Source organism: Pecten maximus, chromosome 8 (assembly GCF_902652985.1).
Source record: "Pecten maximus chromosome 8, xPecMax1.1, whole genome shotgun sequence".
NCBI classification, from domain to species: domain Eukaryota; kingdom Metazoa; phylum Mollusca; class Bivalvia; order Pectinida; family Pectinidae; genus Pecten; species Pecten maximus.
The window spans coordinates 40,020,254-40,039,084 of NC_047022.1; the positions used below are offsets into that span (position 1 = coordinate 40,020,254).

The following is an 18,831-nucleotide window of genomic DNA, read 5'->3' on the forward strand; positions in this document are numbered from 1 at the left end:
TATATATGTAGTTATACTGTAAAGTATATATGTAGTTATAATGTAAAGTATATATATAGTTATAATGTAAAGTATATATGTAGTTATAATGTAAAGTATATATGTAGTTATAATGTAAAGTATATATGTAGTTATACTGTAAAGTATATATGTAGTTATACTGTAAAGTATATATGTAGTTATAATGTAAAGTATATATGTAGTTATAATGTAAAGTATATATGTAGTTATACTGTATCTTCTGTTGAGACTGGCGTTAACTAAGGACAGACAGAATATAAAACATATCATTACAGAGATATGTCACTTTGTTATCACAGGGAAGATGTCTTACCGTCTATATATTCCCATGTGTGATGTAAGTAATGCACCTTATATCATGTATGAGGACAGAGCTCACTGACATCACACTATAACTGGCCAGGCAACATCCCACCAATGGCACCACATACAACTTTATTGTCGTAATTAATAAAAGTTTGCACTTGTAGTCTGAATGATTATGGTTTCCACTGACAATCTGTATAGAATAAAATGATTCGATTGTAGCATCAGCTATAGCCTTATTTCTTGAAACATATAATTTAAAACTTGGACTATCTACACTTTCTTTTGATTTATTTTACTTATATTATTTATATTATTTATGCATTTATAATGCTGATGGGGGGGGGGGGGGGGGGGGGGGGGGGACCACAGGATTTCTAGAGATTCAGGTTGATCAAGATTTTTCTACAGTGCTAGTGGTTCCATTATCACCAACTTGGTCCTCATCTTTAGGAGAGGACAACCTTAACCTTCATTGGAGCAGATTAAACTTAACCCTCCAGAACAGCTGGTCATGTTTTCCTTTTTGTACTTCATATGTAGGTCCCCTTGGTCCCTAGTTTGCAAATTTTATTTTATAGTCATATCCAGAAAGCAAAATTGCTGACAGTTGAGGTTTAGTATTGCTATTTCTTCATAGATCTCTCCTAAATTTCATATGTAGATTTCCATTGTTATCAAATCATTAGAGTCAAAAACAGTTTTACAATATACAACCGATAAATATCATTCCATGAATGGTAGACACTTAAAATAAGATCCCTCTTGGATTTCTTGTTGCAAAATAAAAGCTCATTTTGTCTGTCGATTTGGGCCTGTGCCTCTTACATGAAAAGCCACTGAATCCCTTACACAATCTGTGAACAAGTATAATGAAAAAAAAAACAAAGGCTTTCAATGCCAAACTTAACTTAATAAGTTCTGATATCTCAATAAGATTCATTTTGTTGCTGTTTTTTTAGCCCACCATCATCAGATGGTGGGCTATTCAAATCGCCCTGCGTCCGTGGTCCGTGGTCCGTCCGTCCGGCCGTCCGTCCGTCCGTCCCTCCGTCCATCCGTCCGTAAACAATTCTTGTTATCGCTAATCCTCAGAGAGTACTGAAGGGATCTTTCCCAAATTTCATATGTGGGTTCCCCTTGGTGCCTAGTTATGCATATTGCATTTTGAGACCAATCGGAAAACAACATGGCCGACAGGCAGCCATCTTGGATTTTGACAATTGAAGTTTGTTATCGCTATTTCTGAGAAAGTACTGAAGGGATCTTTCTCAAATTTCATATGTAGGTTTCCCTCAGTGCCTAGTTATGCATATTGCATTTTGAGACCAATCGGAAAACAACATGGCCGACAGGCAGCCATCTTGGATTTTGACAATTGAAGTTTGTTATCGCTATTTCTGAGAAAGTACTGAAGGGATCTTTCTCAAATTTCATATGTAGGCTTCCCTTGGTGCCTAGTTATGCATATTGCATTTTGAGACCAATCGGAAAACAACATGGCCGACAGGCAGCCATCTTGGATTTTGATAATTGAAGTTTGTTATCGCTATTTCTGAGAAAGTACTGAAGGGATCTTTCTCAAATTTCATATGTAGACTCCCCTTGGTGCCTAGTTATGCATATTGCATTTTGAGACCAATCGGAAAACAACATGGCCGACAGGCAGCCATCTTGGATTTTGATAATTGAAGTTTGTTATCGCTATTTCTGAGAAAGTACTGAAGGGATCTTTCTCAAATTTCATATGTAGGTTCCCCTTGGTGCCTAGTTATGCATATTGCATTTTGAGACCAATCGGAAAACAACATGGCCGACAGGCAGCCATCTTGGATTTTGACAATTGAAGTTTGTTATCGCTATTTCTCAGAAACTTATGAAGGGATCTTTCTGAAATTTCATATAAAGGTTCCTCTTGGTGCCTAGTTATGCATATTGCGTTTTGAGACCAATTGGAAAACAACATGGCCGACAGGCAGCCATCTTGGATTTTGACAATTGAAGTTTGTTATCGCTATTTCTCAGATACTTATGAAGGGATCTTTCTGAAATTTCATATGTAGGTTTCCCTCAGTGCCTAGTTATGCATATTGCATTTTGAGACTTATCTGAAAACAACATGGCCGACAGGCAGCCATCTTGGATTTTGACAATTGAAGTTTGTTATTGCTATTTCTCAGAAAGTACTGAAGGGATCTTTCTGAAATTTCATATGTAGGTTCCCCTCTGTGCCTAGTTATGCATATTGCATTTTGAGACTATTCGGAAAACAACATGGCCGACAGGCAGTCATCTTGGATTTTGACAATTGAAGTTTGTTATCGCTATTTCTCAGAAAGTACTGAAGGGATCTTTCTCAAATTTCATATGTAGGTTTCCCTCAGTGCGTAGTTATGCATATTGCATTTTGAGACCAATCGAAAAACAACATGGCCGACAGGCAGCCATCTTGGATTTTGACAATTGAAGATTGTTATCGCTATTTATCAGAAATTGCTGAAAGGATCTTTCTGAATTTCATTTGTAGGTTCCCCTCTGTGTCTAGTTATACATATTGGATTTTGAGACCAGTCAGAAAACAACCTGGCTGACAGGCAGCCATCTTGTATTTTGAAAATTGAAGTTTGTTATCGCTATTGTACAGAAGGTACTGAAGGGATCTTTCTCAAATTTCATATGTAGGTTCCCCTTGGTCCCTGGTATTGCATTTTGGGACCAATCGGAAAACAACATGGCCGACAGACAGCCATTATCGCTAAATCTTAAATTTTATATATAGGTTCCCCTTGTTTGAAAAGTACTAGATCTAGAGGGCTGTTTCTGAATTTACACAGATTAGTAAGACTTAGAAGAAGGGAAAAGTAGAGAAAAGATCAATCTGACATGGAACCTATAAAGATCATTCAATGGTGGGCGCCAAGATCCCTCTGGGATCTCTTGTTTTAGATTGATTGGAATTGGACAAATCAATTTGTTGATGAACTCTTGGACTGGTCAGAAAAGTTGATATACCTTTGATCATTGGTTCATACATTAATAATTATACAGACGATTTCCGGCGTGTACTGTTACTGTGCCTATATAAAATTTACCAATGTTTTGTACTGATGTATACACAGACAATTCCCAGTGGGTATACTACTGTATTATATATACTGTACCAATGCTTCGTACTGATAGCATTCTAATCAGATGTGACCAAATATTCCACTGAGGTCAATGCCATGCAATGGTAAATCTTGTCTGGGCAAGTTAAAATTGATAATTTTCAATATTTACCATGAAAACAAAGAAAAAAGGTTAAAAATTTTTTCTCAAACCCAGCTGTCTCCTGGGAAATAATATACAATTAATTTGTACTTATGGTTCAGATGAAGTACTGCATAAGACTTCTGCAGAGCCAGTGGATCTTGGAGGTGCAGTATAAATTGGTGTGAAGCATGCACTGTGACACAGAAATGAGTCTCAATGACCTTGCCTTCATTCTTAATCACCATACGAACTGACAAGCTAAACTTACTCATCTGTTATAATCCACTAGGAACATCAACATTTTCCACATTTTGTAAGTAGGACAATGGTTTGTACCCTGATCATCTTTATCTGAGCCAATGTTGTACCTTTAACAAACATATTCACATATTGTGTCAAGGCTTTAAGAGCAAGCTGTAAGGATTCATAATGCTTTGGCAGATGAATCCATGATTTTTCTGCTGCGTCAAGTGTATTTTCCTTGTGTGAAGACTCTGTTGTGTGATATTGACCACAACAAATTAATTATCCATCATAGCTTGAACATGTAATAATTAAACAGACTTAAAGATAGCATATTTCAATTGTGTCCTTTGTTTCAAAAGCCTAGGACAGATTTAGGTTGTGTTGTGATTTACCTTTTCTTTGTGTGTTCTGATCTAACTGTTGTCATGGAAACAAGTTGTTGTTGGTAAGTTACCAGGAGTTGAATGCGGACTTATCATCAGGAGTCATTCTGGTGATAAAAGAAGGCTTGCTTACCAATGTAGTAGATCAAGTTTGGAATGATATGTGTCCTGGGTTAATTTAACATGTACTGGAAAGAAAGAAATTTTCTGTATCTTCCAATGTGGTAATGACATGATTTTATGATAGAATTGTATGACTGTATCCTCTTGGCCTTGTGTTACATAGTTAGTCCACAGATTTATTGGAACAACAGTCAGGTTTATAGGCCTCACAATTACACACACACAATGAGAATCTTATACATCTGAACTGCCCTATTGGCTAATGAAACCTCGTCACAGACTGAAAATGACTTACTGCCACATTGGCTGTACAAAACAGTTTTCTTAACGCAACATTGTAGGTACAGAAGTAAAGAACAATTTGACTTGGATCGATGTGACACATATTATTAAAAACTGGACATCTGTAGGTGCTGTGTTGTTATCTTAGTTCACCTGCCAGAAGGGCAAGTTAGCTTATGCCGTGGTGTGTCGTCTATCTTCTGTCCATCCGTCCATCCATCTGCCTGCTTGTCTGTTTGTCTAGCTGTCCTTTCCTCCGACTGTCCGGTGTCACCTTTTTCCTTTAAACAACTTCTCCTCAATAACTATGAGGCAAAGAGACCTAGATGATATTGGTCCTTTGGCATGCTGGGGTATAGGGCTACCAAGTTTGTTCAAATGAATGAAATTGACCTACATCCAAGGTCACAGGAGTCAAATAGGCTAAAAAAAATAATGACTTCTTCTCAATAACCAAATTGTCAAGGGAGTTGATAGTGGAGGTCTGTAGTATGCTAAGATAAAGTTTGTTCATATGAATAACCTTGATCTTTATTAAACGTCACAGGGGTCACATAAGCAAAAATCTTTAATATTAAATATCATATAACCAAGATACCAAGGGAGCTGATATTAGTAATGTAGCATACTGCAGTGAAGGACTACCAAGTTTGTTCAAATGAATGACAGTGACTAACATTCATGGTCGCAGGGGTAAAAAAGGTTCAAACATCATACATGCTGGGATGAAAGACTACTAAGTTTGTTCAAATGAATGACCTTGACCTACATTCAAGGTCACTGGTGTCAAATATGCTAAGGCCAAGGGATTGATATTTGAACTCAGCTCTAATTGACTTGTAGACCTGCTTAATAATTTCTCAATATCTGTAAAAGAAAGTCAAATTAGATAAGTAATATTCATGTTATAGATGTATAACACACACGAGTGTAAAACGATGTATGTTCTCTTCATCAACACCCAACCAAACATGACGATACAAGGACACTTAGTATTATAAATCTCATTGGTATTGAGTTGGATTTATTATAATCAACCTGTTTTGTTTATTACAGAGCAAAGGAAAGCCACCAGATAGCAGAGGCTACACAACAAAAAAATGCTCGGCTCAAAGAGGCATTCGGCATCAGTGAGCATTATGTGGATGGGTCCTCATTTGATCCTGATCGCAAAGCAAAGGAAGACGCAGCCAAAGCACTCGCCATGGCCCAGAAAAAGTACAGGTAATGACGGCTTCAGACCTTTAACAATACAGAGGGAGGGAGCTCAGTTTCTGAACTACAATGTATGTTCTGAAAGAGTTGGTCACATTTCTCTTTGAGAATCTGTATTCTGTATATAGACACCAGGACTCTTTCTAGTCATCAAAACTTATACGTTATGTTGTCATGCATTTCAAATTTCAAAAATTCAACATATACAAATTTCTTGGTAGACATCTTTTTTGTCAGCCCTTTTTAGCTCGTCTCTTCGAAGAAGAGTGAGAGCTTATGTTGTCACTCCGGGGTTGGCGTCGGTTTTTCAAATGTTAAGTTTTTGGTGCAAGTGTTGAAAGGCATAGTAATTTATGATAATATGGTCCCTGTAGGGGTTAAACTATCCCCTGCCGGAGTTCAACTAAAAGATTTTTTTGGAAAAAAAACACATTTTTGAAAATTTTTGGACTTAGAATATTTCTACGTTAAGTTTTTGGTGCAAGTGTTGAAAGGTATCAATACATCACTTTATAATTGTACTAGGGTGCTGATAGTTGGCAGTAGAGTCTCTATGGAGTAAGATGATCTCTTCCTGGGTTAAAACTTTTTAAAAAATTGGATTTTTTCTTTTTAAATCTGTGTTTTTAGCCCACCATCATCAGATGGTGGGCTATTCAAATCGCCCTGCGTCCGTGGTCCGTGGTCCGTCCGGCCGTCCCTCCGTCCGTCCCTCCGTCCGTCCCTCCGTCCGTCCCTCCGTCCGTCCCTCCGTCCGTCCGTAAACAATTCTTGTTATCGCTATTTCTCAGAAAGTACTGAAGGGATCTTTCTCAAGTTTCATATGTAGGTTCCCCTTGGTGCCTAGTTATGCATATCCCATTTTGAGACCTAACGGAAAACAACATGGCCGACAGGCAGCCATCTTGGATTTTGACAATTGAAGTTTGTTATCGCTATTTCTCAGAAAGTACTGAAGGGATCTTTCTCAAATTTCATATGTAGGTTCCCCTTGCTGCCTAGTTATGCATATTGCATTTTGAGACCAATCGGAAAACAACATGGCGGACAGGCAGCCATCTTGGATTTTGACAATTGAAGTTTGTTATCGCTATTTCTCAGAAAGCACTGAAGGGATCTTTCTGAAATTTCATATGTAGGTTCCCCTTGCTGCCTAGTTATGCATATTGCATTTTGAGACCAATCGAAAAACAACATGGCCGACAGGCAGCCATCTTGGATTTTGACAATTGAAGTTTGTTATCGCTATTTCTCAAAAAGTACTGAAGGGATCTTTCTCAAATTTCATATGTAGGTTCCCCTTGGTGCCTTGTTATGAATATTGCATTTTGAGACCAATCGGAAAACAACGTGGCCGACAGGCAGCCATCTTGGATTTTGACAATTGAAGTTTGTTATCGCTATTTCTCAGAAGGTACTGAAGGGATCTTTCTCAAATTTCATATGTAGGTTCCCCTTGGTGCCTAGTTATGCATTAAGCATTTTGAGACCTATCGCAAAACAACATGGCCGACAGGCAGCCATCTTGGATTTTGACAATTGAAGTTTGTTATCGCTATTTCTCAGAATGTACTGAAGAGATCTTCCTCAAATTTCATATGTAGGTTCCCCTTGCTGCCGAGTTATGCATAACGCATTTTGAGACCAATCGCAAAACAACATGGCCGACAGGCAGCCATCTTGGATTTTGACAGTTGAAGTTTGTTATCGCTATTTCTCAGAAAGCACTGAAGGGATCTTTCTGAAATTTCATATGTAGGTTCCCCTTGGTGCCTAGTTATGCATATTGCATTTTGAGACCAATCGGAAAACAACATGGCCGTCAGGCAGCCATCTTGGATTTTGACAATTGAAGTTTGTTATCGCTATTTCTCAGAAGGTACTGAAGGGATCTTTCTCAAATTTCATATGTAGGTTCCCCTTGGTGCCTAGTTATGCATATTGCATTTTGAGACCAATCGCAAAACAACATGGCCGACAGGCAGCCGTCTTGGATTTTGACAATTGAAGTTTGTTATCGCTATTTCTCAGAATGTACTGAAGGGATCTTTCTCAAATTTCATATGTAGGTTCCCCTTGCTGCCTAGTTATGCATATTGCATTTTGAGACCAATCGGAAAACAACATGGCCAACAGGCAGCCATCTTGGATTTTGACAATTGAAGTTTGTTATCGCTATTTCTCAGAATGTACTGAAGAGATCTTTCTTAAATTTCATATATAGGTTCCCCTTGGTGCCTAGTTATGCATAAAGCATTTTGAGACCAATCGGAAAAAAACATGGCCGACAGGCAGCCATCTTGGATTTTGACAATTGAAGTTTGTTATCGCTATTTCTCAGAAAGTAATGAAGGGATCTTTCTCAAATTTCATATGTAGGTTCCCCTCGGTGCCTAGTTATGCATATTGCAATTTGAGACTAATCGGAAAACAACATGGCCGATAGGCAGCCATCTTAGATCTTGACAATTGAAACGTGTTATCGCTATTTCTAAGAAAGTGCTGAAGGGATCTTTCTCAAATTTCATATGTAGGTTCCCCTTGGTCCCTGGTGTTGCATTTTGGGACCAATCCGAAAGCAACATGGCGGACAGACAGCCATTATCGCTAAATCTTAAATTTTATATATAGGTACCCCTTGTTTGAAAAGTACTAGAGGGCTGTTTCTGAATTTACACAGATTAGTAAGACTTAGAAGGGAAAAGTAGAGAAAAGATCAATCTGACATGGAACCTATAAAGATCATTCAATGGTGGGCGCCAAGATCCCTCTGGGATCTCTTGTTTTGTTTTTGTTTTTAAATCTTTGGACTTTGTGTTAAGTTGATGTTGTGAGTGTTGAAAGGCATAGTAATGAATGGTATTAGGTTCCCTGTGGGGGTTAAAATATCCCTTGCCAGAGTTAAACTGAAAGATTTTTTTGGGGAAAAAACGAATTTTTTAATTTTTTTTGTGGAAATGTTGAAAGCTATTAACTTATCACTTTATGATTGTACTAAGGTGCTGATATTTGGTAAAAGAGTCCATATGGAGTTATACTTTCCATTCTTGGAGTGAAACTGAAAATAAAACAATGTGAAAATGCTCACATTAAACAATTTATACCGGTCCACATTTTTCAAGGGAGACAACTCTCATGAGGATACTATTTTATCAAAAAAATTAAGAAATATGTCCAAAAGCAATTACATTTGTATTTAATATATTCATTTAATCTACAGCAGCATAGCTTGTCTCCCGAATGTTTGACAATATAAAAAATTTATATATATATAAATTGGTATGGTTTTGAAAATTGCATGAATTCACAAAACACAATCTGATCAAGTAAATAATATAAATATTATTAATGCAATTTGCGAAACCATTCCAATTAATATATTTTAATTATTTATTGACAAACATTTGCGAGACGAGCTATGCTGTTCTCCAACAGCTCTTGTTGGTTGTGTGGTTTAAACGAAGATTTCATTACCATACAATTCTGTTTGGCCAGTGATAATATTATGTTCACACCTTTTAGAATTGGTCTATATTAGACATACTCTACATAGCAGATTATATCTATACTAACAATAGAACATCCTCTAACTACCAGTTTATCTTCACATTTTATACAGAGATTTAGAAAGGTACTAACTTTTTATCTCCTGTTACTTTAGACACCACTTGTTAGCTAACTTCAGCTAGTTGAGTTGCATTTCGTTCTACTTATATATCTTGGTTATCCGATTATAACTTTGATAAACTTGTACAGTATTTTTACACCAATGCGCATTCAGGCTATTTTATAAGAGTAGGGGCTTCTTACTACCTATTGGGCAGAAAGTAACATTTGTCCTGATCTGCTAGTTGTTGAGCTAGTAAATAGTTTATCCTTATTGAGTTTGTCAATGTTGTTTTTAAACGAACATTAATGTTCGGTTATTGCAATCAAGAACTGGACTGAGAAAATGACCATATTTGGTAACCACATTCACCAATACGCCATCTACTGTCTGTTTCAATGAAATATGGCTGCCCCCATTGCCTAACGCTTCAAATAATTTACTTGCAAAAACATCTTCGTTTTATGTAGTAGTTGTACCGAAAATGTTGAAATGTATTCAGTAGATGTTTTCAAGATGCATACGATTTGAGAAATGCATAACGCTAGCGAATTGTGAAGACTAAATGAACCTGAACTTTGCGAATAACTCCAGGTCAATATATTTATGTAAACAACTATTGCGCAGGCGCATTCGTCTCCGGATGTTTAGAAAGTTTTGCTCTTCCGTGTTCATTCCAAAACGGCTGACATTATAGCATAGGTCTGCAAATATGTCCGCGATTTACTTAAATGTGCAATATATATATTCTAGAATGTTACATGTTTATCAACTAGGTGTGTATTTCTATAATTTTGAGAAAGAAATATATCAATGACGGCATACGAGACGATACATTGTATCATACTATAGGTTACTGTACGTGCTTGCGAGAAAGAACTGTACATATGTATAGACTTACAATTAGGTGGCATTTGTGGTCAGGGTGACTGGTCATAGCGTTAACGTTGTCATCAAATTTCCAAATACCATTTTCCTTTGACGAAAATGACCAATAAATCAAATGCAAATGATAATATCTTGTTATGTGCGCGGGGTTGCTTGTTGTAGGCGATTCTTGGAACGTATTTACTGTTGTAAGGGAGGTAACTGCAAGATTACGGAAATCAAAAGTTAAACCAATTTGATTGGTCGATTCTTCCATGATTTTGGCAGGGGGTTTACAATCGAAGTGGCAGATAACTACGGCAATATTCAGATGATATCAACATTTATGGATATGTGTGGTTGGCAGTTGTTGTCATGTTTAAAATGAACAATTATATAGCTTGTTTTTATTTCGGCAAAGACGAGAATATTTACTGAAACGGACCACAGGTGAAGCGGACTTGGAAATACCGAAACGAAGAAAAATGGGGCTTAATTATAATATAAATTGGCATTATTTTCAGAGAATTGACCCAAATATATGTTATTCAATGCCTAATTGTATCATATGTAAAATATTAGAGGTTTATTTGACCGAATTTTAAATTAATTTTTCATTTGCGAATCACGGCCCGATTGTCGTTAGAGTTGAATTACCGAAATGGCCGATAGTGGACCCAACATCGATATTTTTACGAGAGAATGGACCCAATATAGTAATCTTTGGCGTGTGTATAGAGACCATATGAATTTTTTTTAAATACCGAATTCACGACCAAATTTTCGATTGTGACGAACTACTGAGACGGTGTTAAGTTCATGTTAAGTCAATCTGATTAAAATCAGCTGTTACATGGCTACGTTTACAATGCACTACGTCTACGTAATTTTTTTTAAAGCCTGAAAACGGAAATCCGGATTATCTAAAAACAAATGCAAAAATACTTGTGATATTCACTTAATTTGATATTCAGCCGTTAATTGTTATTTGTAGTTTTATAACTTCTGAAATATTGTGATTGATTCTCTATATAATATTGCTGTGGAACTTGTGTTATTTTTCAAACAAATTTATTTTAATAATTTGTTAATTTAGAATTTTCATCAAGTCATTATCAAGACTTGAAATTCTCACTACACCATACTTCAAACACGGAGTAATCAAACTGAAAATTGAAGTCAAGCAAATGAGTTAATATTTACCTTAAATATTTTTTCAATATACAACAAATGTTTAGATGACTATTTGTGCCATGCTGTTACAAGATTTCAGTTACTATTCTAAAATTGAATTAGTATGTAAATATATGTTATCCTGTCAATATCCACAAAGCGAGTGTAGTCTACTGTACTCAAAGTCATGCCAGTAGATAGCGGTACATATACTTACTGCTTACATCTAGTGCTTACTTGTGTGAACTATAAATCAATAAAAAAAATAGTTCATATATTTCTATATATGACTTCACAAATTATATGGTGTCTGAAGATCTGAATGAAGTAAATAAACGATGTATTAAATTATTTTTATGAAATATTCAAGTCAGATCATTCTCTTTTAAAAATATTGATTTCAGGTCCATTTTGGTAATTCAACTATGACGGCAATCAGGCCTCAAATGGCGAATGATTACAAAAATTTTAAATACTTCTCGGTCAAATAAACCCCTAATATTTGACATATGATTAATTTTGACATTGGAGAACATATAATTGTGTCCATTCTCTAAGCACTGGTAGAAAGTACAAAATAGAGCTTCATAAATATATTCTCAAAATTACTAATTACCCCGGTAAATACAACATTTTACATAAACCTCCCATGACTAATGGTGAACTTAAACTTGCAAATCTCCTGTGTCATTCCAATTTTGATATGTGTAGATATAGATATGGAATGCTTCACAAATTTGCATACAGTTATGGAATCTTATAACACCCCCAAAAATGTTCTCTCCACATAAAGGTGTGATTTGTGCAATTACATTGCTGAACTGTGTGGTTCAGTATGATTGGATGATCAACATTGGAAAGGGACAATAAATAGGGAATATGTCGTCCCATCGAATGGACTGTAATCTTTGTGATCAGGTTTGAAGTTGAAAATGAAGCTTGAAGTTTTCTTTTCCTGTTTGCTGAATTATTCGATGAAGATAGACTTTTTTCAATTGCAATTTGGTCCTTGTTTTAGCAAAGGTGACCATACCTTTGTATCATACTGTAAGTCGGGTCTAATATGGCTCTTGTACAGTGGGAAACAGATATATCCGTACAGACAAATGTTCTGACAATATAAAGACCTAGGATACGGTTGCCTTTGTTTACTGTTTGACTCGACACATGAAGGCTAAATTTAAGTTTATCGTCGAACACCACACATAGATCTTCTTTTTTTACCTTTTCTGTTTGTTTATTTCATAGAAAGTAGTACTTTGTATTTATACCCCCGCAACGAAGTTAGGTATACTGGAATCAGGTTGTCTGTCCGTCCGTCCGGCCGGCCGGCCGGCCGTCTGTAGACGCATTTTGTCCGGACAACTCCTCCTAAACCGATGGGCCGATTTCAATGAAACTTCACACACATATTAATGATCATGTGTAGATGTGCGTGCCACTTTCTTTTTCTCAAAATTATGGTTGCTATGACAACTGGTCACTATAAACAGGTTTTCTGATAAGAACCATAACTTTAAGTTTGTCCAGACAACTCCTCCTAAACTAAATGGCCTATTTCAATGAAACTTCACACAAATATAGAGGACCATGTGTAGATGTGCATTCCACTTTCTTTTTCTCAAAATTATGGTTGCTATGGCAACTGGTCACTATAAACAGGTTTTCTGATAAGAACCATAACTGTAAGTTTGTCCGGACAACTCCTCATAAACCGAATGGCTGATTTCAATGAAACTTCACACAAATATAGAGGACCATGTGTAGATGTGTATGCCACTTTCTTTTTCTGCAAATTATGGTTGCTATGGCAACTGGTCACTATAAACAGGTTTTCTGATAAGAACCATAACTTTAAGTTTGTCCAGACAACTCCTCCTAAACCGAAGGGCCGATTTCAATGAAACTTCACACAAATATAGAGGACCATGTGCAGATGTGCATCTCACTTTCTTTTTCTCAAAACTATGGTTGCTATGGCAACTGGTCACTATATTACTGGGTTATCTTAGTTAGCCTCTAATTAACAGTTCCAATTCACCATTGACTCGTGTAGATTGCGGGGGTATTAGTCAGCCATCCTGGCGACAGTTCTAGTTTGTTCTAAGTTGCCAATGTTTAGGTGTTTATTTTTTTTGGTGTTAAGGGACATTTTCCAGTCAGCTGTCCATTTGACAATTTTGTTAATGTTGTCTGAAGTTCTTGTGATTCAGCTGGGCTGATATTGTTTCTGAAAAGTTTTGAGTTATCAGCGAACAGTTTCATGATGCAGTGTAAGGTACTGGTTCCAGTCTAAACTTTACAGCTAGAACTGCTATTCAACAGGATCAGTTGCTGTCAGACAAACATTTGTTTCCCTCAGTTAGTAATATATTTGGCAGAATCCAAGTGTTAATTTGTGAACACTAATTAAATGAATTCCTTACTCCTTTGTCACTGTAATGAGAAACCCTAGGGAGATAAATAGGGTCAGGCCACCTTTAGGAGATAAATGGGGTCAGGCCATATTGTGTGTTGCCAAGGTCCTACAATTGTCACTGGCTAAACAATCAACCATTCATATGAAATCTAAAAGTAAATTAATTGTTGTTCGTTAAATAAATGAGCAAGTCTCAGAGGTAGTCCAGTGTAATTAAAATACTCCTTTGTTACATTGAATTTGACTGTCATTTTTGTGTATTGGAGAAACTGAATTCATCTGAAAGAGATTTTAGTTGTGTTTGTTTCCAGTTCAAAAAGTTCACAGCTTGAAGTCTTAATTCACACTTACGTTGATTTGTTTTACCTATAACAAAACTATTTACTTCCCAAATGTCAAAACATGTCTGTTAAATTTGGGGGGGAAATCTGAGAAAACAGTAAGACCTATACCAAGAACAGCTAGATTTCCTCAGAGAGTAGCTGTGAGATTTTAGGAGTATTGCGGGTGTAGTAACAGCTTTGTGTTGTTGAGAATTGGGAAGATGATAATTGTGTTGAAGGCAAGCTGCAACTTTTAGACATGATCAATTGGCATTGCTAACTTTATAGAGACAATTTGGATGTACAATTTTTGGATTATCAGCATTGCTGTATATAGCCAGGTATAAATTCTGATGTCCTGTTATTCTTATACACTTTTATCCTAAGTTGATGATAAACCACAACTATCAGGATGTCACCATCAAATTGTATCAGTGTCTTATGATCAACACTGTTGGCAGCTCAATGTCTCCTCTATTTTACTTTCATCTTACCACAACACTGTCATCTTACCACAGCACTGTCATCTTACAACAACACTGTCATCTTACCACAACACTACCACAACACTGTCATCTTACCACAACACTGTCATCTTACCACAACACTACCACAACACTGTCATCTTACCACAACACTGTCATCTTACCACAACACTGTCATCTTACCACAACACTGTCATCTTACCACACCACTGTCATCTTACCACAACATTGTCATCTTACCACAACACTGTCATCTTACCACAACACTGTCATCTTACCACAACACTGTCATCTTACCACAACACTGTCATCTTACCACAGCACTGTCATCTTACAACACTGTCATCTTACCACAACACTGTCATCTTACAACACTGTCATCTTACCACAACACTGTCATCCTACCACAACACTGTCATCTTACAACAGCACTGTCATCTTACAACACTGTCATCTTACCACAACACTGTCATCTTACCACACCACTGTCATCTTACCACACCACTGTCATCTTACCACAACACTGTCATCATACCACAACACTGTCATCTTACCACAACACAGTCATCTTACCACAACACTGTCATCTTACAACAACACTGTCATCTTACCACAACACTGTCATCTTACAACACTGTCATCTTACCACAACACTGTCATCCTACCACAACACTGTCATCTTACAACAGCACTGTCATCTTACAACAGCACTGTCATCTTACAACACTGTCATCTTACCACAACACTGTCATCTTACCACACCACTGTCATCTTACCACAACACTGTCATCTTACCACAACACTGTCATCTTACCACAACACTGTCATCTTACCACAACACTCATCTTACCACAACACTGTCATCTTACCACAACACAGTCATCTTACCACAACACTGTCATCATACCACAACACTGTCATCTTACCACAACACTGTCATCTTACCACAACACAGTCATCTTACCACAACATTGTCATCTTACCACAACACTGTCATCTTACCACAACACTGTCATCTTACCACAACACTGTCATCTTACAACAACACTGTCATCTTACCACACCACTGTCATCTTACCACAACACTCATCTTACCACAACACTGTCATCTTACCACAACACTGTCATCTTACCACAACACTGTCATCTTACAACACTGTCATCTTACCACAACACTGTCATCTTACCACCACACTGTCATCTTATAACACTGTCATCTTACCACAACACTGTCATCTTACAACACTGTCATCATACCACAACACTGTCATCTTACCACAACACTGTCATCTTACCACAACACTGTCATCTTACAACACTGTCATCATACCACACCACTGTCATCTTACAACAACACTGTCATCTAACCACAACACTGTCATCTTACCACAACACTGTCATCTTACCACCACACTACCACAACACTGTCATCTTACCACACCACTGTCATCTTACCACAACACTGTCATCTTACCACAACACTGTCATCTTACAACACTGTCATCTTACAACACTGTCATCTTACCACAACACTGTCATCTTACCACAACACTACCACAACACTGTCATCATACCACAACACTGTCATCTTACCACCACACTACCACAACACTGTCATCTTACCACACCACTGTCATCTTACCACAACACTGTCATCTTACCACAACACTGTCATCTTACAACACTGTCATCTTACAACACTGTCATCTTACCACAACACTGTCATCTTACCACAACACTACCACAACACTGTCATCATACCACAACACTGTCATCTTACAACACTGTCATCATACCACAACACTGTCATCTTACCACCACACTACCACAACACTGTCATCTTACCACAACACTGTCATCATACCACAACTATGTCATCTTACCACAACACTGTCATCTTACCACAACACTGTCATCTTACCACAACACTGTCATCTTACCACAACACTGTCATCTTACCACAACACTGTCATCTTACCACAACACTACCACAACACTGTCATCATACCACAACACTGTCATCTTACCACAACACTGTCATCTTACAACAACACTGTCATCTTACCACAACACTGTCATCTTACCACAACACTGTCATCTTACCACAACACTGTCATCTTACCACAACACTGTCATCATACCACAACACTGTCATCTTACAACACTGTCATCTTACCACAACACTGTCATCTTACCACAACACTACCACAACACTGTCATCATACTACAACACTGTCATCTTACCACAACACTGTCATCTTACCACAACACTGTCATCTTACCACAACACTGTCATCTTACCACAACACTGTCATCATACCACAACACTGTCATCTTACCACAACACTGTCATCTTACCACAACACTACCACAACACTGTCATCTTACCACAACAGTGTCATCTTACCACAACTCTGTCATCTTACCACAACACTGCCATCTTACAACACTGTCATCTTACCACCACACTGTCATCTTACAACACTGTCATCATACAACAACACTGTCATCTTACAACACTGTCATCATACAACAACACTGTCATCTTACAACAACACAGCCATCGTACCACAACACTGTCATCTTACAACAACACAGCCATCGTACCACAACACTGTCATCTTACCACAACACTGTCATCTTACCACAACACTGTCATCTTACCACAACACTGTCATCTTACCACAACACTGTCATCTTACCACAACACTGTCATCTTACCACAACACTACAACAACACTGTCATCTTACCACCACACTGTCATCTTACAACAACACTGTCATCTTACCACAACACAGGCATCGTACCACAACACTGTCATCTTACCACAACATTGTCATCTTACCACAACACTGTCATCTTACCACAGCACTGTCATCTTACCACATCACTGTCATCTTACCACAACACTGCCATCTTACCACAACACTGTCATCTTACCACAACACTGTCATCTTACCACAACACTGTCATCTTACCACAACACTGTCATCTTACCATACCACAACACTGTCATCTTACCACAACACTGTCATCTTACAACACTGTCATCATACCACACCACTGTCATCTTACAACAACACTGTCATCTAACCACAACACTGTCATCTTACCACAACACTGTCATCTTACCACCACACTACCACAACACTGTCATCTTACCACACCACTGTCATCTTACCACAACACTGTCATCTTACCACAACACTGTCATCTTACAACACTGTCATCTTACAACACTGTCATCTTACCACAACACTGTCATCTTACCACAACACTACCACAACACTGTCATCATACCACAACACTGTCATCTTACAACACTGTCATCTTACAACACTGTCATCATACCACAACACTGTCATCTTACCACCACACTACCACAACACTGTCATCTTACCACAACACTGTCATCATACCACAACTATGTCATCTTACCACAACACTGTCATCTTACCACAACTATGTCATCTTACCACAACACTGTCATCTTACCACAACACTGTCATCTTACCACAACACTGTCATCTTACCACAACACTACCACAACACTGTCATCATACCACAACACTGTCATCTTACCACAACACTGTCATCTTACAACAACACTGTCATCTTACCACAACACTGTCATCTTACCACAACACTGTCATCTTACCACAACACTGTCATCTTACCACAACACTGTCATCATACCACAACACTGTCATCTTACAACACTGTCATCTTACCACAACACTGTCATCTTACCACAACACTACCACAACACTGTCATCATACTACAACACTGTCATCTTACCACAACACTGTCATCTTACCACAACACTGTCATCTTACCACAACACTGTCATCTTACCACAACACTGTCGTCATACCACAACACTGTCATCTTACCACAACACTGTCATCTTACCACAACACTACCACAACACTGTCATCTTACCACAACAGTGTCATCTTACCACAACTCTGTCATCTTACCACAACACTGCCATCTTACAACACTGTCATCTTACCACCACACTGTCATCTTACAACACTGTCATCATACAACAACACTGTCATCTTACAACACTGTCATCATACAACAACACTGTCATCTTACAACAACACAGCCATCGTACCACA

At 37.7% G+C, this 18,831-nt stretch overlaps 1 protein-coding gene across 5 annotated transcripts in view; it reads left to right on the forward strand.

The window, feature by feature from the left end:
• LOC117333495 (serine/arginine repetitive matrix protein 2-like) overlaps nucleotides 1–18,831 on the forward strand; it is a 266,971-nt gene that overhangs the window by 104,316 nt on the left and 143,824 nt on the right. For all 5 annotated transcript variants that reach the window (XR_004533912.1, XM_033892810.1, XM_033892811.1 and 2 more), the window contains one exon: nucleotides 5,670–5,837. Coding sequence is in view for 4 of the 5 variants with exons in the window: in XM_033892810.1 (XP_033748701.1) it covers nucleotides 5,670–5,837 (168 nt within the window). In the remaining variant the exon portion in view is untranslated. The remainder of the gene's footprint in view (nucleotides 1–5,669; nucleotides 5,838–18,831) is intronic.